The sequence below is a fragment of the Diabrotica virgifera genome, chromosome 7, assembly GCF_917563875.1.
Source record: "Diabrotica virgifera virgifera chromosome 7, PGI_DIABVI_V3a".
Taxonomy (NCBI): domain Eukaryota; kingdom Metazoa; phylum Arthropoda; class Insecta; order Coleoptera; family Chrysomelidae; genus Diabrotica; species Diabrotica virgifera.
Window position 1 is genome coordinate 30,220,353 of NC_065449.1, and position 27,468 is coordinate 30,247,820.

The 27,468-nt window shown below is 31.4% G+C and overlaps 1 protein-coding gene across 4 annotated transcripts in view; it reads left to right on the forward strand.

The window, feature by feature from the left end:
* Nucleotides 1-27,468, forward strand: part of LOC114328063 (serine/arginine repetitive matrix protein 1) — a 404,720-nt gene that overhangs the window by 355,721 nt on the left and 21,531 nt on the right. For all 4 annotated transcript variants that reach the window (XM_050656312.1, XM_050656313.1, XM_050656311.1 and 1 more), the window contains one exon: nt 25,248-25,539. In XM_050656312.1, coding sequence (XP_050512269.1) covers nt 25,248-25,539 — 292 coding nt within the window. The remainder of the gene's footprint in view (nt 1-25,247; nt 25,540-27,468) is intronic.

The window sequence follows — 27,468 nt, forward strand, 5'->3', positions numbered from 1 at the left end:
GGAAGGGGAGGGGTGTTAAGATGACTAAACTACCATAACCAAATACTACAGGGTACTTACTCTGACTAGAGGATCTTTCTACTATTTAAAAAAAGGACGCCGTTCGAAATAAATCCTCTGGTTCATTTTTGGGTACTTACAGGACATTTTCTCTCACTTACGGGGTACCAAATGGGGGGACATTCATCATTGATTCCTCTTTGGGGTTAGACTGGGCAACATCTTTTCTTTTACTTGCTTCTATGCCATATTCTTTCTTCTGTACTAAAACTTACACACAGTTGCATTAGAATTTAGTTAAAATTTTTCCAAAAAAAAGGTTACAAAAATAAAATGGTAGATACACTTACAAAACGTTTATTCAAAACTTTAAACTCTTACCAGGTTTATTCAAAATTTTACTACAAAAACAATGATTACAAACAAAACAATTACAATTAAACTTGTTGGGCAGTATATGTCAAATAAAATTTGACCTATTTATTTCAACACAAGATTTGACGTAGCTGTCAAATGTCATAAGTCACTGCCTTTTTTTACCATTATGAAAGCAAATTTCTTTATACAATTATTTACCAGCAATTTATCCACTTGAAATTTAGTAAAATTAAAAAAACGTATCATACCTTAAAAACAAAAAAAACTCTTCATCACAGTCACAAACTACAGGGGAGGGGTTCATCAACAAACAGGGTCATCGAACTGAGGCAGGGGGCAGGGGGAGGACATGGCTTCTTTCTTCAATTTCAGGGCAATCACTGGAGGGTGGGGTGTGGGGTAGACATTCCATACACAAATCACAAAGGGGGCTCTTCTGGGAAATTGGAACTTTTCAGGGCAAATCAACTGGAACTTGCATAGGGACAGGAACAAACAAAGACTTCTACACAATGCCGGCTTATAGAACTGCGTCACAACTCAACCAGAGTATGAGAGCACAAAATTCTACCATTCAAATCCCTTATGGGGTAGAAAAATCGTCGTGCACTCACACCTAGATCTTCTTAACTTCTAAAACGACCATTCTATGCTTATTACCGGCGAGGAACAAAAGGGGCTACGCCCTTTTTCAAGTGAGTACCAGCCGAGGAGAAGACGCTATCACCTCGGGACGTAAAGCTGGACTAATTTGCGCTTCGCTCTGAAGCTACTACCGGGGAAAAATACGACGGAAGTACCGAGCGATTTTGATCCTTAGGGATGCTTAGTTGACAAGAACTCAACTTTCAGTTCAGGATTTCTTCTAGAAAGTTCATCTACGCATCTCACTTCTTACAAATTGTAACAAATTGAAATGTTATGCAATACTTCATGGCTGTGTACAGGGACGGCTTGGGATCTTATAATGATATTGAACTTCACAAAATAAATTTAAAAAAATGGACATTCTTTTTGGGAATTGGGATATTAAATTAATGTTGGAGTTTTTTCAAACGTTACAGTATCAATTCGAAAACTACCTGAAGAGAGATGGCTCATTCACTGCCTTTTCATTTTTTCTTAGAAAATACCCAATTTTTACACAAAGTACTTATAGTGCTTATAGTACGCCGTTATAAAATTATTGTAGGATGTTAAAATGATGAAGGATGGTTTACCGGGAAAACCGAATTTTATTAATTTTTATTACATTTAGTAGAATTTGTATCCGAATTTAGTAGGTACCTATAATTCTGGCGATTCTTTTAAATCCCCTATTAAGAGAATTTACACCTTTAACCATAGTTTTACGATTTTCTAACAGAAATTGCAATATTCATGCTTTAGATTAGATCCCATCTTTAAACGGCTTTAAAACTTTGGAGGACATATGCGAAATTTTTAATGGAAATTTTGAAATTGATTTTGGTGCAGAATTTTCGGCTTTAACAAGTTATTTTAAATACGCTCAAATTACTTCTGTTGATGTTGAAAGGAGTTTTTCAAGTTATAAAAATATTTTATCTGATCAAAGAAAATGTTTCCTTATAAAAAATTTGGAAAAACACATTGTAGTGAATTAAAATCGAAGATCTAACCAACAAAATTAACGCACCACCTTAAAAATTGGACATTTTTGATGTCTCGTATTTCCTAAACCTGTTGTCGTAAATTGTAGTGATTTTTTCAGTATATTATAGCTTTATTCTTCAAGAATATTGATTTAATAATATTATTGCTAAACAAGTAAGTGTCATTGTATACCGGGTGTAATTTTGAGGTTTTCTCCTCAAAGTTTGGAATACCCTGTGGAATATTCTAACGTATATAAAATATTGAAATTAAAACTCAACTGTAGTAGCCTTAGGTCTTCTTCGCATTTTGCTTTTTGATTCATTCGCGTATGTGGGATAATAAAAAAAATTTATGTACTTTAACAACTAGCCATGTTATTCATCAATACAGGGTGTTTCTAAATAAGTGCGACAAACTTTAAGGGATAATTCTGCATAAAAATTAATGACCGTTTGCTTTATAAACATATGTTCACAAATGCTTCGTTTCCGAGATACGGGATGTTGAATTTTTTCTTACAAAATGACTATTTATTTATTGGTGTAAAACCAGTTGAGATATGCAAATGAAATTTAGTAGGTTTTAAGAGGTAGTTATTGCGCATTTTTTGACGTACAATTAAGAATTTTATATTCACCATTGGCGTGCATACGGGATGTATCTAAAATTGTTATACCCGTATGCATGCCAATGGTGAAAATAAAATTTTTAGTTGTATACCAAAAAATGCGCTATAGATACCTCTTAAAACCTACCAAATTTTATTGGCATAACTCGACCAGTTTTAGAGAAATAAATCAATCGTCAGTTTGTCAGAAAAGATTCAACATCCCGTATCTCGGAAACAAAGCATTTGCGGACATATGTTTATAAAGCAAACTGTCATTATTTTCTTATGTAAAATTACCCCTTAAAGTTTGTCGCACCTATTTAGAAACACCCTGTACTGTTGACGAACATGGCCAGTTGTTAACGTACCTAACTTTTTTATTATTCAACATTAGCGAATGAATCAAAAAGCAAAATGTTAAGAAATCCTATAAAGGCTACAGTTAAGTTTTAATTTCAATATTTTATATACGCTAGAATATTCCACAGGGTGTTCCAAACTTTGAGAAAAAAACACACTATAATTATTACACCCGGTATACAATGACACTTACCTGTTTAGCAATAATATTATTACATCGATATTCTTAAAGAATAAAGCTATAATATACTAATAAAATCTCTCAAATCGGACAACAGGTTTAGGAATTACGAGACATCAAAATGTCCCATTTTAAAGGTGGTGCGTTAATTTTGATGCTTAGTGTATATATAGTAATATTGTTATTTTATTTTAAATAGGTAACTATTGGTATCAGTTTTTGCAAAAAATGTGAATAAATTGCATATATAAAAAACAATGATTTTATTTGAAAGATAATAAATAAGATAGCCCCCCCCTATAAAAGAACGCCCTAGAATATAATAGAACAGAAAATTTGTGGTTTCTCGAAATGCGCATTTTTTGAATTTTTGTGCATATCTTACGCATATTTCGTAATTTTTTACTGCATATATATGCGCATATTTCATCAAAATTGATCGCATATAAATCCGCTCCCTAGTAATAACCCTATACATATTATTTAAGATAAACAACGTACGCGTTTTGTCGCGATTACCCTGTATACAGGGTGCGCCAAACCTCTGGTCTTCTTTGATTACGGCTAAACTATGAGATATACAAAAACATGTTTATAACAAAACTAATGTGTATCAAAGAGGTCTATAATTTAAAATTATTTTCAATTATACAGGGTGAGTCAGAACGACGGTATGAACCAAAGTTGTATTTTTTTAAATGGAACACCCTGTATATTAAATCATTTTTGAATATATTATTTAAAAATATGAAAAATTTGTATCAAGTCTTATAGGCCTAAAGTTAATAATTTTCAAAATATTTACATCTTTATTGAGAAAAATGGTAATATTTATAGGGTTGTGGATTATGTTTCCAAGGAAATAAAAATTTAGGTGATAGGTCAAAGTTTTTAAAATACAGTGTTATTTTTAAATAATTTAATATTTTTTACTTTTAGCCATAAAATATACAGTGTGATCACTATTTGCAAATACAAAATTTTCTCATTTTTTTTAAATGGGATACCCTGTATATTAGTTTTGCGTTTGGTAGTAAATATTACAACCTTTCTTTTGGTATAAGGTTGTATGTACCTAGCATGTTTCGTTTTGTAGATATTTGAAAAAAACTATAGATTTTACGTTTTTGCGGATTTTTTATTTAAAAATTTTTTTGCAAAAAAAATAATTATAATCTGGTTTTAGAAACATACACTAAAATATAAAATATGAAAATAAAAACGTAATTCAAGATTAAAATAAATCGTATGCTAGTACAATTCAATTGAATTTAATAACTTTAATTATTTTACAAAAAATATTGTACCTTATTAATGAATACATAAATTAGTTACTAAATTAAATAAACAACCAAATTTTAAATCAATCGTAGTAATTCTTCTACCGCAGCAACTTTCCTGAACCAAATTAATTGTTCGTTATATTGTATTTACGAGTAAGATCAGTTAATAACTTTTTAATTTACCTACATCTTGAGAACGTATAAAGTATGCTTTGAAACAAATGAACGTTATGGAAGTATATTAAGAAGTAAATAGTATCTATGTACCTACTCGTGTCACAAAAGCTGGTAATAATTTCTAATGGTTTCGCCCAAAACAAAAGTCATATCCAAACATTTTTCGGTTAAAAAATTAAAATTTAAAATATAAAAAATTGTTACAAAAATTTCAACTACAAAAGTATTACCAGTTTTTGTGACACCAGTAAATACTATTTATATTAATAAATAATTTGGATGATACATTTAACATTCATTTGTTTCAAAGCATACTTTATAATAATTTTTATATTCTCAAGATGTATGTAAGTAAATTTAAAAGGTAAATTAAAAGTTTAACTAAATACAATTTAACTAACAATTAATTTGGTACAGGAAAGTTGCTGTAGTAGAAAAATTACTACGGTTGATTTAAAATTTGGTTATTTATTTAATTTAGTAACTAATTTATGCATTCATTAATATGGTAAAATATTTTTTGTAAAATAATTTAAAGTTATTAAATTCAATTGAGTTGTACTAGCATACGATTTATTTTAATCTTTAATTACGTTTTTATTTTCATGTTTTATATTTTAGTGTATGTCTCTAAAACCAGATTATAATTATTTTTTTTATAAAAAAAATTTTAAATAAAAAATCCGCAAACACGTAAAATCTATAGTTTTTTTAAAATATCTACAAAACGAAACATGCTAGGTACATACAACCTTATAGCAAAAGAAAGGTTGTAATATTTACTACAAAACGCAAAACTAATATACAGGGTGTCCCATTAAAAAAAAATGAGAAAATTTTGTATTTGCAAATAGTGATCACACTGTATATTTTATGGCTAAAAGTAAAAAATATTAAATTATTTAAAAATAACACTATATTTTAAAAACTTTGACCTATCACGTAAATTTTTATTTCCTTGGAAACATAATCCACAACCCTATAAATATTACCATTTTTCTCAATAAAAATGTAAATATTTCGAAAATTATTAACTTTATGCCTATAAGACCTTATACAAATTTTTCATATTTTTAAATAATATATTCAAAAATGATTTAATATACAGGGTGTTCCATTTAAAAAAATAAAACTTTGGTTCATACCGTCGTTCTGACTCACCCTGTATAATTGAAAATAATTTTAAATTATAGACCTCTTTGATACACATTAGTTTTGTTATAAACATTTTTTTGTATATCTCATAGTTTAGCCGTAATCAAAGAAGACCAGAGGTTTGGCGCACCCTGTATATGTACAATCGTTTACCACGAACTGTGCTTGTTCACCTGTTGAAGGTTTGTCACTCATGTTTCCGCATTCCATCACATAAGATGAAAAACAATTTATGATTAATTAAATATTCAACGATTCAAAGTAGACGTTCGAATACAGCGTAAAATAATAAAGCAGTTTTCTTAGAAAGCTTAGTCTCCCTGCAAGCAATTTATTGTACATTTGAATACATACAGTGAATACAGTAAGTGAAGTTATTTTAAAGTGTTCGTGTGTTATTGTTTGTTTTTGTTAATATAAACAAAGTAAAAGTTTTAGTGCTAAATGTAAGTATTTGGAAGGGTTCTCAAAAGATTATCGAAAGTCTGCTTTTGATACTTCTGTCTTCGAGTTTTTGATTGATTTTGTTAAAATTTATAAGTATATCCATTGTATCGTCCCGAGCGTCTTCTATCAGGTTGAAACAACCATGAATATCCACGAAAAAGGTGAAAAATTTTTCATTGTTCATTACAAATCCATTTTTTCGTTAGTTCATTTGCTAATTCAATAAATGACATATAAAGGAAACTGTTTCCTGATCTTTACTGTAATCTTTGTTGGCTTGTGGCTTCTCTGTTGTTGTTGGCTGTTAGCGACGCACGGTAAAACTTTAAACTGATTTTTGTCTCATTTTAGATGGTTGATGTTAGTTTATATAGGTATCTCTTTGAATATTGGCCTCTTTATTCAGATGATCAAGTCAATATTACTTTTCACCGATATTCTGTATTCCATTATTCCATATACAACTTTTTCATATCTTCAGTCGTCGCGGCTTTCCGAAAATGTTCTTCTTATTCTTCATGTACCATGTCCTTTCAGAACGTTGGTTACCATCATAGCTACCTTAATTTTATTCACTGCAAGTTCTTCAACCATGAGGTTCTTCTTCGTCCTGGACTGCGTTTGCCTGCTATTCTGCCTTGCATGATATTTTGTAGCAACCTATATTTGAGACCTCTCATTACATGTCCGAAATACTCCAGCTTTCTCTGCTGCTTGATGCTTTTTATGATCTCAGTAGTCTTGCTGAGACGTTCTAGTATTGTGGAGTTTCGAATCTTCTCCACCCAGGAAACTTTTAAAATTCTTCTATAGCACCACATTTCGAAAGCCTCAAGGCGATTTAGATCGATTTTATTCACAGTCCAGGACTCGACACCATAAAGTAAGACCGAGAACACGTAGCAGCGAAGTAGGCGGATCCTCAATGCCAATTTTAGGTCTCTGTTACATAACACCTTGGAGATCTTTCTAAAAGCGGCTCTAGCCTGCTCTATCATAGATCTAATTTCGCCGTGACTTTCTGCGTTACAATTTAATTGCTGTCAAATGTAAACGATTTTATCAACTTGCTCAAGTTTGGTATTATTTACATATATGGACGGTTTTATATGCTGTTGTTTACTTATTACGAGTATTTTAATTTTCCGTATGTTCAGATCCAGACCTGCCTCTCTACAACTCTTAGCGACACTATAAGTAGTGTTTGCAGATCTTCTTGACTAGAAGCTAGGAGTACTGTATCGTCCGCATATCGCAAATTATTGATGACTTCACCGTTCACAAGTATTCCTTCTTGTTTATCAGAAAGTGCTTTTCTGAAAATTCTTTCGGAGTAAACGTTGAAAAGCAGAGGTGACAAGAGGCATCCCTGCCGTACTCTTTTTTTAATATTAAGAGCCTGTGATTCCATACCATCTACTAAAACTGATGTTGTTTGATTCCAATATAAATTTGCAATTATTCGAACATCTCTGCCGTCCAAGCCAATGTCTTTTAGAGCTTCGATCAATATGGAGTGCTTAACACGATCAAATGCCTTTTGGAAGTCAATAAAACAACAGTATATGTCTACAGACATATCTCGACATCTTTGAGCAAGTACGTTCATTCCAAACAGTGCCTCTCTCGTTCCAAACCCGTTACGGAAACCAAACGGTGTGTCATCTAGGTATTCCTCGCATTTATTGTATATACGACACGACCATGTATTACCTTCAGAAAAATTTTCAATAAGTGGTTTAACAAACTGATAGTTCTATAATCAGCACAGGTTTTTGCTGTTGTCTTCTTAGGTAGAGCTATAAACAGTGAATTAGACCAACCATTAGGTAGTTGTCCGCTGGTATAAATGGTATTTAAAAACGAAGTTATAGCCTCTAAAACATTGCTATCATTTATAAACTTGTATATTTCAGTTGGAATTTCATCAGGACCAGTCGCTCTGCCATCTTTTGTTGAATGTATGGCTTTTATAACCTCAGAGCGTGTTATTAGGGGTCCGTCGCAGTTAGTAAGATCGGGAGGTGAACTACCCCTATCGTCTTCGAATAGGTTCGTGACGTAATTTTCCCATTCTTTAAGTTTGTCCTCTACTTCAAATATTACTTTACCATGTTCATGCTATAGCAATACCATTTACCATGTTCATCCTATTGTTTCTTATTGAAGATACCAGCCGCTTCTTTCATTTTTTTATACATGTTAAACGTGTCGTATCTGTTTTCAAGTTATTCAATGTCATGACACTGTTTGGCTAGATTTTGACTCTTTGCTTCTCGTATTTTACGTCGAATTTCTTTTTGTATGCTGTTATAAAGTGTTTCGTTGTTTTTCGCTAGTCGCCGTTGTTCCATCAAATCAAATATGTCATCTGTCATCCAAGCCTGCTTTTTTAGCTTTGATCTGCCTTGTAAATTTCTCACACAGATTTTTTTTACTGTTGTTTCGATTTTATTTAAAGATGTTCTATTGTTCGTATTCTAAAACATACAACTTACTTGATATTTCTGAATCGCCGCTACTTTATTTTGTGATATATTTACCATTTTTTAGTCTTCAGATCTCCTGAGGAGAGTGTAGTGGTCGCTGTGATATTGTCTATGGTTCGTCTCCATAGACTTCTCTCAAGACTGTCATCTTGTTGGGGATCTTCTTCGTGGTCTTAGACCTTCTACCTTCCCTTGAATGATGAGTATTTACCTACATGTTGTCTAGGTCTGATTTTGTTACATGTCCAGAATACCTATTTTAATTCTTGCATCTAAATTTTGCCGGATATTCTCTTACTGATCTTTAGTTCTTCTCGAATAGAGTTAATTGTTATATGGTCGGTCCATGAAATTCGCAACATTCTTCTCCAACAAAACACTTCAATGGCGTTTACCGTTCTTCTTTCTGATTTTGATATGGTCATATTTTTTGCGTTTTTGACTAGGTCACATCTACGTTTTATCTCCTCCAGGAGTGTCTTTGTGTTTGTGATCAATGATCACAGATACAAGAATACGTTTACCACAGGTTCCCATTGTTTTCAATCTAGTGGGATGTAGAGTAATATTTTTAATGTTGTTTTATGTGCTATTAGATTGAAAACTTAGTCTTTTGTTAGCAGTGGCCGCTAGGGCATCCCTGCCATTTCGTTCGTTGCAATCCGTAACTGTACGCCGGGGTTTGTCCTGGTTGGGTCAGAGAGAGAGAGAGAGAGAGAGAGAGAGAGAGAGAGAGAGAGAGCAGCATATGTGCCTCCTGATGAGGGACTAATAAGTTTCGAACTCTTGCCGCACTCTCTGATTGAACTAAAATATGATACGGCTGTAGTTTCGTGTTGTAACGAAATTGAAAATCGTTATTAATTTTGGATTAAGACATTATTTATATAGTTTTCTTAATCCTAAGATTATTTGTTTTAATTTTCGTTATATTGATTTAATTTATTCACAAAATCCTTTATATGTGATTGATCACCGACGTAAATAAATCTTATAAGAGTATTAGTTTTGACAACTACTTTCACTTTAGACATAATTAAATAAATTATATTAATCCATAAAAAATTAAATAGCCTCTTGCATTATTCGTATAATTTTTGTTGGCCTTGTCACAGTAGCAAAGTGTTTCAAGGAATTACAAGATCTCATAAATATCACCCAATACATCAAAATTAATCCTAACCTGCTACTAGGCCTGGATCCCGAGTACCAAAAAATAGTTGATTAATAGCAAGCTGAAAAGGACATCGCACACATCTTATGGAAAATATAATGTCACTCAAATTCAATAAAATTTATACAAATAGATTCGTTTTAAATTAACGGTCAAATCTTATCATTGCGCCAACTCCATATTTTCAATAATAAGAGCAGAAATTGATATAAATAAATCTGAAATCAAATGGATACGTAATAAGTTAGAGAGAGAAAAAATATTTTATAATACCCAAATTGTCGGTACTCCATAAATCAGCGGATTAGTTTCACTAATCCGCTTAGGCCCAGCGGGGTTTAAGCTCTTTTGAATAGCACCCAGAGCAATAGTGATTGTAACTGACAGTTTCACTGACTCCAAAAATGTGATTTCGATAAACTTTAATTGCAATTTGCGCCGTAATTAATCAAAATTAAGAGTTGGCGCAATGATAAGATTTGACCGTTAATTTAAAACGAATCTATTCGTATAAATTTTATTGAATTTGAGTGACATTATATTTTCCATAAGATGTGTGCGATGTCCTTTGTTAATACCTTAACGGTGCTTAGTCGGACAAACTTTGATCTATGGGAACACTGGAACAGGGGAAGCTTTAATTTTGGAACGTGATTTTAATTGTGGAACGTGTCATCCTGACAAGTTTATGATTGTGAAAACTAGCAGGTTGTTTTTAAGTTTATTCAATAGCAAACTTTATATAATATATGAAAAAATGTTTGTCCGACAAATATTTTGGGCATTTTAATAAGTCCGCCACGAAGAACATGTCAAATGGCAAGAATTATATTGTCTGACAGGAATAGCAGTCTGATTTTTGAATGAGAGTTTAAAGGGTAACAAATCAAATGTAAGTTCTGTCCGACAAAATACATGGGACGTTTTCGTAGTCTGACGTTTGAAACCTGTATCCTGTTCAACAATTAAAACTTCCTGTAATCTGCCCTCTCTTTCTGTCGCTCGCTCGCTCTGTCATCTGCGCGTCAATAAAATTTTCCACAAGCCTTGGACTTTTTACGGTATTTTTTAAAAAAAGGAACAAAAAGAAGAACCGGCCGTTATAAAAAAATTAAATATGGAAGACAATGGTACTAAGACATACAATTATGATTTTACTATGTTTCATTACAATAAAATGTATCGATATAAGTAATACGGATGTTAACAATGGATTTTATCAAAATAAATAATTATTTGTAACAATACCTGAGTCTTAGAATGTGCATCGCTTCTTCAAAGCCATGTGATAATTCTTTTTGTGTGATTTAATATTTAACTGCTGTTCTTTTATGTTTCTCTTGATTTGAATCTTCTTGTATTACGGTATTCGATGTTCTTTTGATGTTTCTAGTCCATTTAATGTATTTTCTGTTAAATTTAACTCAGGTCCCAGTGTTCCCGTACATCAAAGCTTGTGCGACTAGACACCGTTAAGGTATTAACAAATTTTCGGCTTGCTATTCATAAACTTTTTTTGGTACGCGGGATCCAGGCCTATACAGCTATTGGTAGATATTTGCATAATAAACGATTTTTAAGAATTTTGAACAATTAATTTTTTAGGTTTATTAGAAACTAGAACTAGAACTTAGTCAGTTAAAAAATTAAAGGTTTGAAATATAAAATTCTTGAATCGAAGCACTTTTAGAAGCCTACACATGGGTTTAAAGATAAGCTACCAAAATAACCTTTTTCTGAAGTTATAAGATCATTTATCAACGGTAATTTCTACACCTTAAACTATATAAATACACAGGAGTTAGTATAAAGATGCAAAGATGTTAGAAAAGCAAAAAAGGACAAATAGACAGAACTTGAGGAAAAGATGAAAACAAACATTAAAGAGAATGGAAACATGGAATGGAAGAGAATGAAATGGAAAAGTGAAGAAAGAGAAGGAAACATAAAGAATAAAAATGGCGAAATCCTGACAAAACAAAATGTAATAATGAATAGATGGAGAGAATATTGCTATCACGAAGAAAACAACGTGTTGAACCAAAGCATAGAAAATGTTAATGTAGATCCTATAACCATTATAAACAGTTTATGACAGAATAACCAGTGAAATGATGAAAAAACGGGACAAAATGCAACAGAGTTATTACTAAATATATTTAATGACATATGGAGAGAAGAACAGATACCGATGGACTGACAGAAGGCTCAAATAGTACCGATTTATATTTATAAAGAGGGAGATAGAACGAATTGCAAAAATTAGAGAGGAATAACACTTTTATAAGCACTGCCATGAAAATATACGAAAAATACTGAATAAAAGAATAACCAGGAAAATTGACAGCACACTCGAGGAATCACAAAGCGGATTCAGAAAAGGTAGAGGCACCCGTGATCATATTATTTACAATCAAACAAATAATAGAAAAATATCAGCAACAGGAAAAAAATATGTATATGGCGTACATAGACCTTAAAAAGGCTTTTGACATGGTGCTAAGACAAAAATTATGGAAAATATTAGAGAAGAGAGGTATTAGTTACAAAATTATAAGGGCACGTTATTAAAAAAATACACATATAATTTGAAATGGCCAACTTGAGACAACTAGCTCTCCACTTCTCAACCTATTCAATTAGAAACTACTATGTGCAGACACACATAGTAAAACACTCTGCCGAAAGTGAAAGATTTGAAAACAAAAGTTTTCAGTATTTTATTGTTAGATTTTTCAATTATTTGCATTTAGTCTGGGCAGATTATTGGAGAATAGGCCATTGTTGGAAAAAGACATTTACCAGCACTTTTATTGCTGGAATCGAATCTTATGACCCTATATATTAATAATATAGGTATGCAAAGTCCGCAGATAGTGTGCTACTTTTTTTATAAACAAAATGGCGCCCGAAAATCGTGTTTTTTTCAATTTTTGCTCTATAACTCCAAAGATTTTAACTTTACACCAAAAACACTCAAATAAAAATTCACCGTTATTAAATTCTGCATAGAGACGTGTTTTTCCCGATTTACTTTGACGAGAATTTCCCCCAGAAAATGCGGGGTTTTCCAACAAAATCGTTAATTTTCAACTAAAATTTTAGATAAGTAATTTTTTATCAATAGTTAAATAACTTGGTAATATAAAATCTCTTTTTGTATAGATTATAATTCCAGAAGCCGATGGAACTTGAATAAACAGTTTAGCAACGATTGAATTGTTAATTAAAAATCTACGGTCGCTATAATAACCACAATAATTATGATGCATAAGAATAACTATGATTTTTGTATAAAAAGATACTGTACCTATCTAATGTACTTTACAGAATTGAAATTGGACTATTTAAGCGGCGTCGAGAATATTTTAAAAGTATAAACAATTGTTTGGCTTATCATCATCATCATGGCTTACTCACTCCTGGCGGAGTGTTTGCCGCCCTTTTGGGCTCTCTGATTCATTTGTTGCGGAGAATCAGTCCGCTGTTGCCTTTTATTATTATAGCAGCGTGTGTGACTTGGCTTTGTCTACAACTTTCCTCCATTCTTTCCGGTCCTTACAACGCTCCTTCCAATTGTAGATTCTCAGCTTCTTTATGTCTCCTAAGACTTGATCTCTCCATCTTGTTTTGGGTCTTCCCTTTGGTCTCTTTGTTGTTGGTCTCCAGCCAGTTATTCGCTTTAGCGTAGAGTCTGGGTTAGCTCTTTCTGTGTGTCCCAGCCACCTGAGCCTCTGCGCCTTCACGAACTTGATTATGTCTTCACCCTGGATGACTTCTTTAATTTCTTCATTTGTTAATCTTCTAAATTCGCCTACACTTATCCTCACCGGTCCCATTATTCGTCGAATTATCTTTCTCTCTAAGATTTCTAATCTCATTTCATCTTTTTGTGTTAGGCGCATCGTCTCTGCACCATAGGTGATCACTGGCCTGATTGCAGTCTTGTAAATTTTTAATTTGGTTGTCTTACTAATGGGTTTTTCTTTCAAGAATTTTTGGTAGTTCCAATATGTTTTATTACCCAGCAGGATGCGTTCATTAATTTCATCCGTTCTATCATTTCTGCCATTCACCGTCACTCCCAAATATTTGAAACGGTGTACTCTTTCAACTGTATATGCTCCAAGCTTAATTTCTTTCTCGATGTTCGTATTCTCTCTTGCCTTATAAACAAATATAATATCTCGAGAAATATTAAATTAAATTAAATCATGAAAACGGTATTGGAAAAAAAGCGGCAGGACGATTCTTTTAAAAGAAAAAACGTTTAATTGCGTTGAGTGTTTCCTGAGATATAACCGGTCAAAGTTGACCGGCATTTACGACAAAGATATAAACAATAGGATCATAATTTTCAAACCATCACCCTTTTATTTTTGCCCTCTTTCTCCACACCAATTTTTCATATCTTTAATATACTCATAACATATATTATAATAATAAAAACTATCGATATTACGAGTGAAAATTGCCAAAAATAGCAAAATTCCAATCAAAAATTAGGTTGGAGAAAATGTAATCTCAAAGTTCAAAATCGGTATACGTTAAAAAAATGCATTTTCTCGGCGTCCTATGGAGCCATTTTCTTCATTCTTTTTTGGTTCCAAAGTAACTCGAATAGAGCCATCTAACTAACGCATTGTTAAATGTCAAAATTGCTTTTGTTTTGTTATAATAAATTAATTTATTTATTATAACAAAAAATTTTAATTTGTTTAAATAATGATTGTTTAAATAATTATAAAGCTTCTAAATGAGAATATTTGTGTTTTTAACGTTAAAAGGTACACTTGTAGTAAGTTTATCTAAAAAAAGTCTACAACTGTAAAAATATGTAGTTTCCTTTTATTATAAATAAATTAATCTATTATAACAAAACAAAAGCAAGTTTGACATTTAATAATGCGTTAGTTAGATGGCTCTACTTGAGTTACTTGGGAACAAAAAATAATGAAGAAAATTGCTCCATGGGAAGCCGAGAAAATGCATTTTTTTAACGTATACCGATTTTGAACTTTAAGATTACATTTTCTCCAACCTAATGTTTGATTGGAATTTTGCTGTTTTTGGCAGTTTTCACTCGTAATATCGAAAGATTTTATTATAGTTATATATGTTATGAGTACTTTAAAGATATGAAAATTGGTGTGGAGAAAGAGGACAAAAATAAAAGGGTGATGGTTTGAACATTATGATCCTATTGTTTATATCTTTGTCGTAAATGCAGGTCAACTATGACCGGAATTTCCTCTGGAATTATAATCTATACGAAAAAAACTTTTATATTACCAAGTTATTTAATTATTGATAAACAATTACTTATCTAAAATTTTAGTTGAAAATTAAAGATTTTGTTGGAAAAACCTGCATTTTCCGGGGCAAATTCTCGTCAAAGTAAATCGGGAAAAACACGTCTTTATGCAGAATTTAATTACGGTGACTTTTTATTCGGGTGTTTTTGGTGAGCAAAAATTGAAAAAAACACGATTTTCGGGCGCCATTTTTTTTATAAAAAAAGTAGTACACTATTTGCGGACTTTGCATAGTTATATTATTAATATATAGGGTCATAAGATTCGATTCCAGCAATTACATTGCTGGTAAATAACTTTTTCTTGTTATTTGCTAATTAGCCAAAGTAATTGAAATATCGTTTTATTTATTTTTTTCAAACGATTAACAAAAGACTTTGTTTCTCAGACATACTTTAAACTAATGTCTTGTGCCACTTTCATTTTCACCAGCTCAACTATAAAACGTAATTTTTATTTCAATCCATAATTGTGGCTTAATCCCATATAAACATAATTTAAGGACATGCCACACGAAAACAGCTTCAGAAACATTTTAAATAATTATAAGTATAATGCAATATTAATGTGCTACTTAATAACAAATAATAAGAAAATCAAAACTAGCAGATTTCACTAAAGTTAATTGAATTTAAAAAATTAGCCTCTCGAAGAAAACAAAAAGCAATACTGAGTAATTGTTTCGTCATGATGACTGACAACCAAAGAGAATGTTTGTAGAAAATGATTAATAATAATTAGTAAATTATTTTTGAAGACCAGTGTACACACAGACATTGACAGTGAAACTACATGAGATGTAATTAATACCAGCGTAACCGTGACCTTCTAAGATGTTCTTGCACATTTCTCTTCCAAGTGCAGAATAAAAGCTAATTGCAGGTCGCCTCCACACCTTAGGTATACTAAATAACTAAACACGTAGTGAATTTTGAATCCAGTGGCGAGCAATAAGAAGAAAACCGTGCTTATCCGAATGTGTACTTCCAATTTAGATTAATTACAAAATTTGTGCAATTTTCATGGTATATGGTTCCCTTAATATCAAAAATATTATGTAATTATGTTTTGATGTATTTTTATAGCATACAAAATCTTTTATAGACCCACTTTTATACCAGGTGGTGAATCGTCAAATACCATACGAAATACCATATTAAACGCAATGGGAAATTCTAAACTCTGCTTCCCTAATTTATTAATTATGGGAATTACTTCTTCCCTAATTTATTAATTATCTTAGATCAAAAGTCCTGAGAAACTATTTGTACGAAAAACTAAAATGTAAAAATTGTTCTGGCCGAAAGGATTTGCTCGACAAGAAAGCCTGAGGATATTATTGAAAACAATACCCAATTTCGTCAAAAAACAAAAAATGTCTGGTTAGAAATATTTAGACACAATATTATCGGACCATTTTTCTATTAGGAAAAATTAAATTCAGAAAAGTTTTTGAACTTGTTGAACGAGAAAATATTTTTTCTTCAAACTTCAAATAATGATGACATTACTTATCTAACTTGATCCTGTCAAAGTTTGATGTCTCCGCCGGCAGCAGTTTTTTTCCCATTTCTTTACGGCGGAGGGAAAAATGTTGTCATGGCAACAATATGAAACATGTCACAAAGCAACAATACAAATGTCATTAACAACAATTAAACATCATTTTTATTTATAGTAATATTAAAAGTACAATTAGTTAATGACGACTTAATTATTTTAATTTCTAACATCTAGACGACTTTGATAGTTGTCACAGTTAATTTCGAGTAAAAATAGCGTATGAATTGTACTATTTATGGTTGAAAATTGCTACATTTGAAAAAAAAATAGTATACTTTATTCGGCAAAGAAGCGACTTTTCTTGACTTGCCCTCACTTCGTTCGGCGCGTAATATCGGGCGCGTCAAGAAAAGTCATGCTTCTCCGCCTCATAAAGTAATATACTATTACCGAGCCTTGCACAAGTAACTCCAGATGAAGAAGAAATTTGTTTTCCAAGTGATGGATATCTTCACACAATAACCGGGAGGTTGAAGAATTCCTTAAAAACAGTTTTAATAATAACCTCCGAGGTGTCGAACCGGGTTGAAGCCTTAATGCTGTGTAAAAAAAACTTACATATTTATTAGTATTTAATATTAGTATTTAATATGATCTAGTTATACAATGATATTAGTATTTAGCATTTAGTTTTTTGTTGGTTAGGGCCATGAATGAAGAGTATACCTGCCGGTCAATTTAATTTTTCCACCTCCTTTTTTGTATTTTTTTGATTTTTATTGATTTCAGTATCTACCTATATGTATGTATGTGCGTGCATAAGTATTATATGTGCGCACATGTACGTAATCTTATTATATTTGGAATATTGTAGCAAACAGTAATTTATTATCTATCGTGGCTGAATGGATCAAGTAATCCAAAGCCAATAAGGAAAAAAAAGTTTTAATAATTATTTGATTGGACCGAATTGTAACATTAAGTGGCCTCTAAGATCGGGAGATCTAACTTCAAATTATATAGGCCTGGATTCCGCGTACCAAGAAACAGTTGATTAATAGCAAGCTGAAAATTTATTAATGGCTTAACGGTGTCTAGTCGGACAAACTTTGATATGCGGGAACACTGGAACAGGGGAAGTTTTAATTGTGGTTAATTATTTATATGGGAAATAATTGTGGAACAAGTTAAAAATTTGGAACGTCAGACTACGAAAACGTCCCATGTATTTTGTCGGACAGAATTTCCAATTGACTTGTTACCCTTTTATTAAGCTCTCATGCAAAAATCAGACTGCTATTAATCACCTGTCATAATGCCTGTCATTTGATATGTTCTACGTGTCGGACTAATTAAAATTCCCAGTTGATGATAAATACCAGTCTGATTTTTGAATGAGAGTTTAATGAAAGGGTAACAAATCATTTTGGACGTTCTATCCAACAAAATACATGGAACGTTTTCGTAGTCTGACGTTCCAAATTTTCAACCTGTTCCACAATTAAAACTTCCCCTGTTCCAGTGTTCCCATACATCAAAGTTTGTCCGACGAGACACCATTAAGCTGTTAACAAATTTTCAGCTTGCTATTAATCAACTTTTTTTGGTACGCGGGATCCAGGCCTAATAATTTTATCTGGGGCATCTAAAATCCGAAATTTATTCTATGCAAAAATTTACAGATAGTGAAGTATTAAAATGCGAAATAATGAAGAGAATGCAAAAATAAAGTGTTTTTTAATGTAAATTAAGAATGAATTTTATTTTAAACCCCAAGATGGAAAAATGTTTGCCACTCCTACTTTTAGGCTTCCCCTTAAAACTCCCTTTGTGGGGGAGGAAAACCGAAAATATTGATTTACCAAGAGTTCGTACGCCGTAGAAAAAATCTGTCATACAAGAAATGAGATAAACTTTAAACAAAAATGGTCATTAGCCCATTTTGTGTGGAATGACACGTTTTATCACAACTTTTGAAGAGACCGGCGATTTTGAATGTCAGTTACGCGCGCGAAATATTTTTTTTCATCAATTCGACGGCAAAAATTCCATATCTTTCGATCAAAGTGTCTTGTAAATGTCCCCTCTGTTTTATGGGTAATCATATTGACAAATTACTATTAAAATCTGTTTCTAACAAAAATAGGTCAGGAAATATTCAAAAATAAATAAATTAAAAGTTTAGTTTTGACACCCTGTATTTCGGTTATTATCAACTTTTGTACGAGGGTAAGTTAGCCTTAATCGACATATTTTAACCTCAGGAATCTATTGTTAAGCTATGGCCCATTCTTTACCAAACACCCTGTATATCTAGGTATTTAATATTCTTAAAATTTATATACTTTATTTATTTAAAATTATAATTAAGGTGAAACAGTAGCGATCAACAGGTAGCGAAAACGCGTTCCAAGATTGCGGCTGTAATTTTGAATATTTTTTCGAGATATTTGGCACACGTATTCTTAATATAATAAAGAATGGCGGTACAGAGCCCAATTTGAAAAATATATTAATATGTGGAAATTACTCTGTAATTAAATACAATATTTAAAAAAAAACGAGCCTGTACAGCCGTTAAGAAGAACAAAAAATACACTTTCTTCAAATTAACTTTTTTATCCGATGCCTAGATTTTGTGTCATTTTGGAACTACGAATGAAATAAAAAATTTTAGTAGTTCCAAAATGACACAAAATCTAGGCATCGGATAAAAAAGTTTATTTGAAGAAAGTGTATTTTTTTGTTCTTATTAATGGCGGTACAGGCTCGTTTTTTTAATATTGGATTTAATTACAGAGTAATTTCCACATATTAATATATTTTTCAAATTGGGCTCTGTACCGCCATTCTTTATTATATTACGAATACGTGTGCCAAATATGTCGAAAAAATATTCAAAATTACAGATGCAATCTTGGAACGCGTTTTTGCTACCTGTTGATCGCTACTGTTTCCTCTTAACAGTTATATTTGAATAAATTTGAAAGGGAATTCCTGGTAAGTTTTGCTTCAACACATTTTGTTCGACAAAAATAATAATAATGTTTGTATTGTGCATGTTACCATGGAAACGGCCATCAAAATATGTATGGAGTACCTGTGAGAAAAAATATTTCTCACTGCCATGGCCGACTTTCACTACTTACATACATTCAAAACGAAACATTTCTCACGCAGTGAGAAAAGTCGGCCATTGCAGTGAGAAATATTTTTTCTCACGGGTTCCCCTACGGTTTTCCATAATATGATCGCCGTTTCCATGGTAACATGCACAATACAAACACAATTAATCTTGTCAAACAAAATGTGTTGAATCAAAACTTACCAGGAATTACCTTTCAAAACTGTTCAAAAATATATGTTAAGTCTTTGAGCGACGTTGCCGTAAAGTTTTCTTGCGGTATAACGTACCTATCGCATGTCAGTGTTTACGTTTCTATACCTAGTTAAAAGGAGTTCAGCTAGGCCAGGGTAATAAGACAAAAATATAACCTGTTCGTGAAAATTCAACAGCCAGGGTACTGAAGCGTTTTTTCGACAGGTAATACCTATAAGAACAAATTATAACTATTTCCTGCGTAGGATCTGGCGGACATTTTTATTTACAAACAATTTAGTGTCAAAAACGGCCTTTTTCTCTTTTTTTCAAACTAATGGAAAACAGTAAGAATTATGGTTTTCTTAGTACAGGCATCTTCGAGAGAATGGAAAAAGCTTTAAAATGGCATATTACAAAGTTTAATACACTCATATATTCAACGAAAACTTTTCGTTTATAAATTTGCAAAAGTCTGTGTGTTATTGAGTTGCCGCTCCTGCAATACTTAGAGCAGATGTATCGATGGATCCGTATGTAGTTTTGTCTTCTGAATCCAAATCTGAAAACGGCATTTCGATATCTCTAACCGTCTTCGAGATAATCGATCTCAAAATCTAAAATGTGACGTCACAATCCGGTTATTTCCTACCACGCACTAAACGTCAGCTGAAATCTTTGATTAGGAAGTAGGCTACTTTTTAATCTGAATTTGTTAAGCAAAGCAAATGTTATTATTTACATTTGCGTTTGACACTTCGTGAATGTCAAACTAAATTTTAAATTATTTAGCTATTAATAAAATATAAATGACATTTTATAGTGAATTTAATTATTATATAAAATAATATGTGTAATAATAGTATATTATTCAACGAGCATGTAATGATGGCTATTACTCACGATGATGAAGTTTGCGACACGAGCCGTAGGCGAGTGTCGTAATTCATCAGAGTGAGTAATAGCCATTACATGCGAGTAGAATACTATACTTTTTCTACGACCTTTTTTATTTTAATTAGTAAAAAATTTAATTATCGATTACTCGAGATTTAAATTATAATAATTTACAAAAATACCTAAATGCTATTTACCCCTAGTACGTGGCTGAATAATTGGTTGCCTACTATTACTAAATTCTTATTTATTGTAAAAATACAACTATAAATAGTAAATATAAGTTCTATTCGTTTCCGAAAAATTATAAGCTTAAATTTGTACCTACTACTGTCAGTGAATCTAATAAATAGGAAATGGCTGTGGTCGGTGGACGTATTTCATATAATGTATATTTACATTTAACTATATAAGTATAATATAATAATATAACTATACATACACTAGGAAAAATGAAAGAATACCCATGAACGAACATATAAAACACGCTGTATTTTCCTGTCACCGTGTCACACAAAAAATTGCCCAGCGTAAGTACATGTAATAATTATTATTGCATGTACTTGCGCTGGGCAATTTTCTTTGTGACACGGTGACAAGAAAATACAGCGTGTTTTATATGTTCGTTTATGGGTATTCTTTCATTTTTTCGACTGTAATATGTTATAACATATTTAACACAATATAACTTGAAAAACAAACACAATATTAGTTATAAATTCCAATTAACATAAACAAAATGCGCTAATGTCACTGTCACTAAATTAAATGATAAACGTCAAAATTTTTAGTAAACAAGATATAAACGTAAAAAATATACTGACATTGTTACAGTTAAAATTCCTTTAAAAATTTTTCGAAGTTAATATTGGTATAAATTACAATAATTATTATTGTATTATATAAACAAGTTTAAGTAATTTTATTTGCAGTTTATATACGATTAATATTAAAAGTGGCATGCGTCACTTGAATCTAACTTCAGCCCGTGAGTAATGACCCGTGAGTAACTTCAGCCTGTGAGTAATGAATTATTACTCACGGGTACAGTAATGGGTGCTATTATCTATGAAAAAATAGCGAATAATGAGCATGTTATTAAACGGTCGTAGAAAAATGTATAAAAATACAATTTGAGTAGGTATGTTTTGAAAGCAATAATACATATTATACTATACAGGGTGTCCCGGAAAATAGTGCGTTCCTTTAAGGTATGGAGAGAATACACAATTTGGAACAAAAAAGTCCTATACCATTTTTTTCTAAAGTTAACCGTTTCCAAAAAAAAGTTAACATTGTTTTCCATATACCTGTATTTTAATGTTTGGAAATTTTAATAAACTGGCAACATCGTACGCACTACGGCATAATAACATAATAAGAACTCGTTTGTGATTGTGATTAACATTATTTAAAATAATCCAACCTAATAATAGGTAATACTTATGTATTTACTATTTGTTTACTAAAATTATTTTCTTTTGAAATGTATTGAAATACCTATTGCATAATTTTAAACGAATTACACATCTTTTAACATAAAAACACATCTTTTAACTAAACTACTATTATGTATTTAGTAAGGTTTAAATGGGTTGAATGCTGAGTATTGCTGAGGGCTTTAACTGAATTACATAGTTTTAATAGTTTACAGTGGAACTTAAATACACCAGATAATGTCTCAGTAATTTGTTTACTTGTGAACTGAAATAACTAAGTTGTACTTACTTGAAAATAATTAATATACCGAATAGATGTTTCAAGTAACCTTTCACAAACACCATTCATAGGTAATAACATAATAGGTAATACACTCACTATTCGAAAACATTTTCGGCATTGACACTAAACAGGATTCTTTAAAACTATCTGTTTACTATCATCTTCTATCTATTTACATGGGACTGTCTGTGCTTAAATTTGCGTACCGCACATAGTTGTCAGATTTAAATTTGGATACCAAAATACATTTTAATTTTTTGGTCAAACGGTTGCATTTAGAAAAAAATGTTATGAGAGTTTTTTGTTCTACATGGTGCCTTCTACCTATACCTTTAAGGAACGCACTATTTTCCGGGACACCCTGTATTAATAATGAATCAGTAGAAACGATTATATTTGAATTTACACACAACTTAAAACACAAGTACGCAAATACGGTTGCTTGAAGCGTGGCGCAAAGCCGTGGAATTTACGAGACTCGCTCGGTCTGTAGATCCAAGTAAAGTTCATCAGTAAAAAGTATCTTTATCATGTATGTATTATTTATTTTACACTATTGGAAAATTGTTATTTAAAATGTGGTTTGGAATAAAAAAAGTCTGTTCTGATATATGAAATTACATCCTTCTAATGGAAAAAAATATTTGACGAATTTTCTCAAATTATGGATACCAACATCATTTTCATTTATAACTCGTATTTTTAATTTGACGAAGAAAAGTTATTCTTCATAAAAATCTCTTATTGGTCTAAGATTTATGATCCAACCATTATGAATCAAATTTTATTAATTTTATACGAGGTATGTAAAAAAATATGATTTTCGAGTAAAGTATCTTTATAGTTCACAACATTTAAATTAGAATGATATATTTGCACATTAAAACATAATTTTCGTAATAGCAATTTTCTATAGTATGAATTTAAATACGTATATAAACAAAGTTTTCGTTATGATAATGCTCGCATTTTCAGCTTGTTTTAATATAATTGCGAGAAAAGGTCGAAATTGCAAAAAAAAATAATTTCGCAATAACTATTGTAAAAATAAGTATAGAGCTTTGAAATTTTTGTCAAATGAGGGTTCTTTGATGCTTAATATGTGATTAAAATTTCAAAGCGATTCATTCAATTGTTTAAATTTTATTTAAATTGTTTATCCCAGAGAGCTTTTTTTGCAATAACATAAGTCAGAAAAAGTAATGCTAGAACCATTCTACAGGTGTCAAATGAAAGAGCATGAACTAAACTTTCAAACTGGTTTAAAAAAAGTGAATAGAAAATGCATTTATTAGTAATAAATAATTACGGAAAAATATCGTCAATTTTTCTTTTTTTGAATTCATTAAACTTTCGGAATAACTTTTTTCAAAAAAATCCATTTTTTGCCGTTTTTTAGGTGCATAACTACCAAGTAATGTTATTTATATGATAATTGATGAAAAATTGTAATAAATATATATAATTTATTATATAAAAAAAAGTTTATAAGGAAAAATTGAACATAATTTTGCATAACTATTTATTACTAATAAATGCATTTTTATTCACTTTTTTTAAACCATTTTGAAAATTTAGCTCATAGTCTTTCATTTGAGACCTGTAGAATGGTTCTAACATTTTTTTTCTGACTTATGTTATTGCAAAAAAAAGCTCTCTGGGATAAACAATTTGAATAAAATTTAAACAATTGAATGAATCGCTTTGAAATTTTTGTCACATATTAAGCACCAAAGACCCCTCATTTCTCAAAAATTCCAAAGCTCTATACTTATTTTTACAATAGTTATTGCGAAATTAATTTCTTTGAAATTTCGACCTTTTTTCGCAATTATATTAACATTAAATGAGTGTATTAAACTTTTTAGTACGTCATTTTAAAGCTTTTTCCATTATCTAGAATGTGTTTGTATCAAGTAAACCATATAAGTCTTACTGTTTTCCATTAATTTGCAAAAAAGGGAAAAAATACCGTTTTTTGACATTAAATTGTTTATAAATATAAATAAAAATGGCCGACAGATCGTACGCAGGAAATAGTTACAATTTGTTCTTACAGGTATTACCTGTCGAAAAAACGCTGCAGTACCCTGGCTGTTAAAGTGTCATGGAAAAAATCTTATTACCCTGGACTAAGTGTATTCTTTCGCTATTAGTACATGTGACAGCAAGTTTTTACAGTCGTTGTACCTTTAAGTGAAAACAATATTTTACTATTTTTGAGTTACCAATAATCAAGTTTTTTGTAATTCATAATTCACTTCATAAAGGATTTTGTAAGATCCTCCACAATGTTTTAATTTGTGCATCCAAATACTATAATATAATAATATCATGTATAAAGTTATTAAAGTAGTATAAAGTTTTCGTTATTTTTCCCTTATGTATAGAATTAGTAAAGAACGTTCCAAATATCTTTTATGCACTTGTGGACTGCAATAGCGGGCACCTCTGTATAACGATCTACAGTATTTTTATTTTTAGTGGCCGCTATTGACAGGTTTTACCTATACAACAAACAAAAATTTATCAAATTAATTTAAATGACAAAGTCCATCCTACTCATCCACTTCGCCACTGTCGATAAACACTCTTAATTGAAAACTCTTTCTCTTTGCAGGCCAATCCATCCGTAAGCTAGTAGGCAAGATCCGCTCGGCGAGCGCGGAGCGCAAGGCCCGACAACGAGCCAAACGGTCGCCGTCGCCTCCATCATACCAACAAGGGCACGTCATCGACAGCAACATAGGCCATAGCATGGATCGGTTGGATAGACAAGCACCGGTCCAACGGTACTACCTTGGAGAAGACCCTTTTGGAGGGAGCATCTACGGACGGGAGAACAAGTACGAGGGTGCGCGGCCCGCGCGAAATTCGAGACGGCCGCGTGAGGTGGTGCCAGAAGAAAGGAGGTAGGAGTTTGTAATCTCGAGAGGATTTCTAGGGGTTAGGGGTGTAGATGGTGAAAACTAAAATTTTGATCAAGGCGCATGCAACAGAAACTGGTATTTCATTATTATTTATTTATAAAGTTCCACAGGTCTTGAAGGCCTAGGGCTGAAAATTTTCATTTTTCATTGCAATTACTATTTACATTTATATAAAATACATTATACTATTTCTTATAGTCTTTCCATACATTATTTAACAGCTTCCTTCCATTGATTTATGTCCAATGCTTTTTCTTTCCAATTTTCAATATTAGTATCATTCCGGTATATCATGTCAATATCGCGATAGTACCATTTTCGGCATTCTTTCTTTTCCGATTCATTCAGTGTGTCCTATCGTATTTTCTGTATTTTGGTTTTCATTGTGTTTGGTTTTTATATAGTTGTTTAAGTTCTTTATTATTCTTTCTGCTCCATTGACAATCGATTTTCACAAATCCTTATATTGCTCTTTGTATTTTCCTCTCTCATCTTTCTAAAAGGTCTATTTCTGATTTTTTTTAAGCACCCATGTTTCGCATGCAATTATATAACTCTAGGCCTGATAACTGTTTTGCAGATTCTAACTTTTTTTGTTTTTCTTGAGACCTATTTAGATTTTATTAATGATCGCAATGCTCTATACTTTTTGATTGATTTTGCTATTCTTGTCTTTATCTCCTCTTCCTCATGTTCCTTTTCATCTAATTTTAAACCCAAGTAAATAAATTCTTAAATTAAAATCTTTTGAACATGCATGTCCTGTTATCTCCAATATGAATCTGTTTCTCCGATTATGATTTTTTTGCCATTTATCTTGTATAAAAAGAAGAAAAAAAGGTTTTATAATCTGTTTTTTATTATACTCTTTCTTCGAATTTGTATTTGTCAAATAGTTTTCAGAGGTTTTTATAATTTAGAAAAGAATCACCGACAAATAAATTAATATAACTTATTTTATCTCTTTATGTGGTTCATAAATCAGAAATATGAATATGAATATAAAGGTCAATATCAATTTGTGAGTCTTTCTCTGTGAGTCAGGATCATAACCCTGATCTTTATCAATTTTATATATTTTGTTTTGCTTATTTCGATCTAAAATTGTTTTCCAAAATTATCTGAGTTTAATGTATTTTAGGTCATACCTACTGTGGCTTTTGGCAGATTTTTGTCCAGAATTTTCTTCTTTCCTTTATCTGCAACTCTGTCGAAATAGAAATCGAAACATCAAAATGAACTTATTTTAAAGCAAAATTGTGGCTTATTCCCTCTAAAAATACCAAAATATTTTCAAATTTTCCTTGAACTTTTTTAAAAGCTGTAGTTCTCCCAGTGCTTGGTAGATGGGTTCAGAGTAGATATTAAATAACACCGGGTACAGAATGCATTATTGTCTAATTCCTCTGTCTATGGATATTGCTTCTTTCATTGGAGATTGTTATGAGCTTATCATGTTTGACTCTTTCAAATTTCTTTTTGTAGTCGATAAAACAAATACATGCGTCACAGTTGACATCTCAGCACCTCTATTTAGGATATAGAATCTAAATTGTGTTCAACACTTTTTTTCTTCGCATTGTTTTTCTGCCATGTATCTCTTTTAAAAAACATTTTAAGTAAGTGGTTCATTAGGCCAATAATTATTATTCTGTATTCTTGTGTTTGCATGAAATGTTGCCTTTCCTGGTCTATCATACTTCATATTGACTAATAGATAATGGTTTTAGTCTCTACACGAAATTGGTATACAGCCACATTGTCTGCGCAGATGTATAAACAAAGCCATAAAGTAAGCAAAACAGTATACAAAACACATAAAGCACTCAATTACCTGGCAAAAAAACAGTAACTTAATTAATACTATAATATAATCCAATGTATGTAGGTGGCTCGGTTGTTATTAAATTC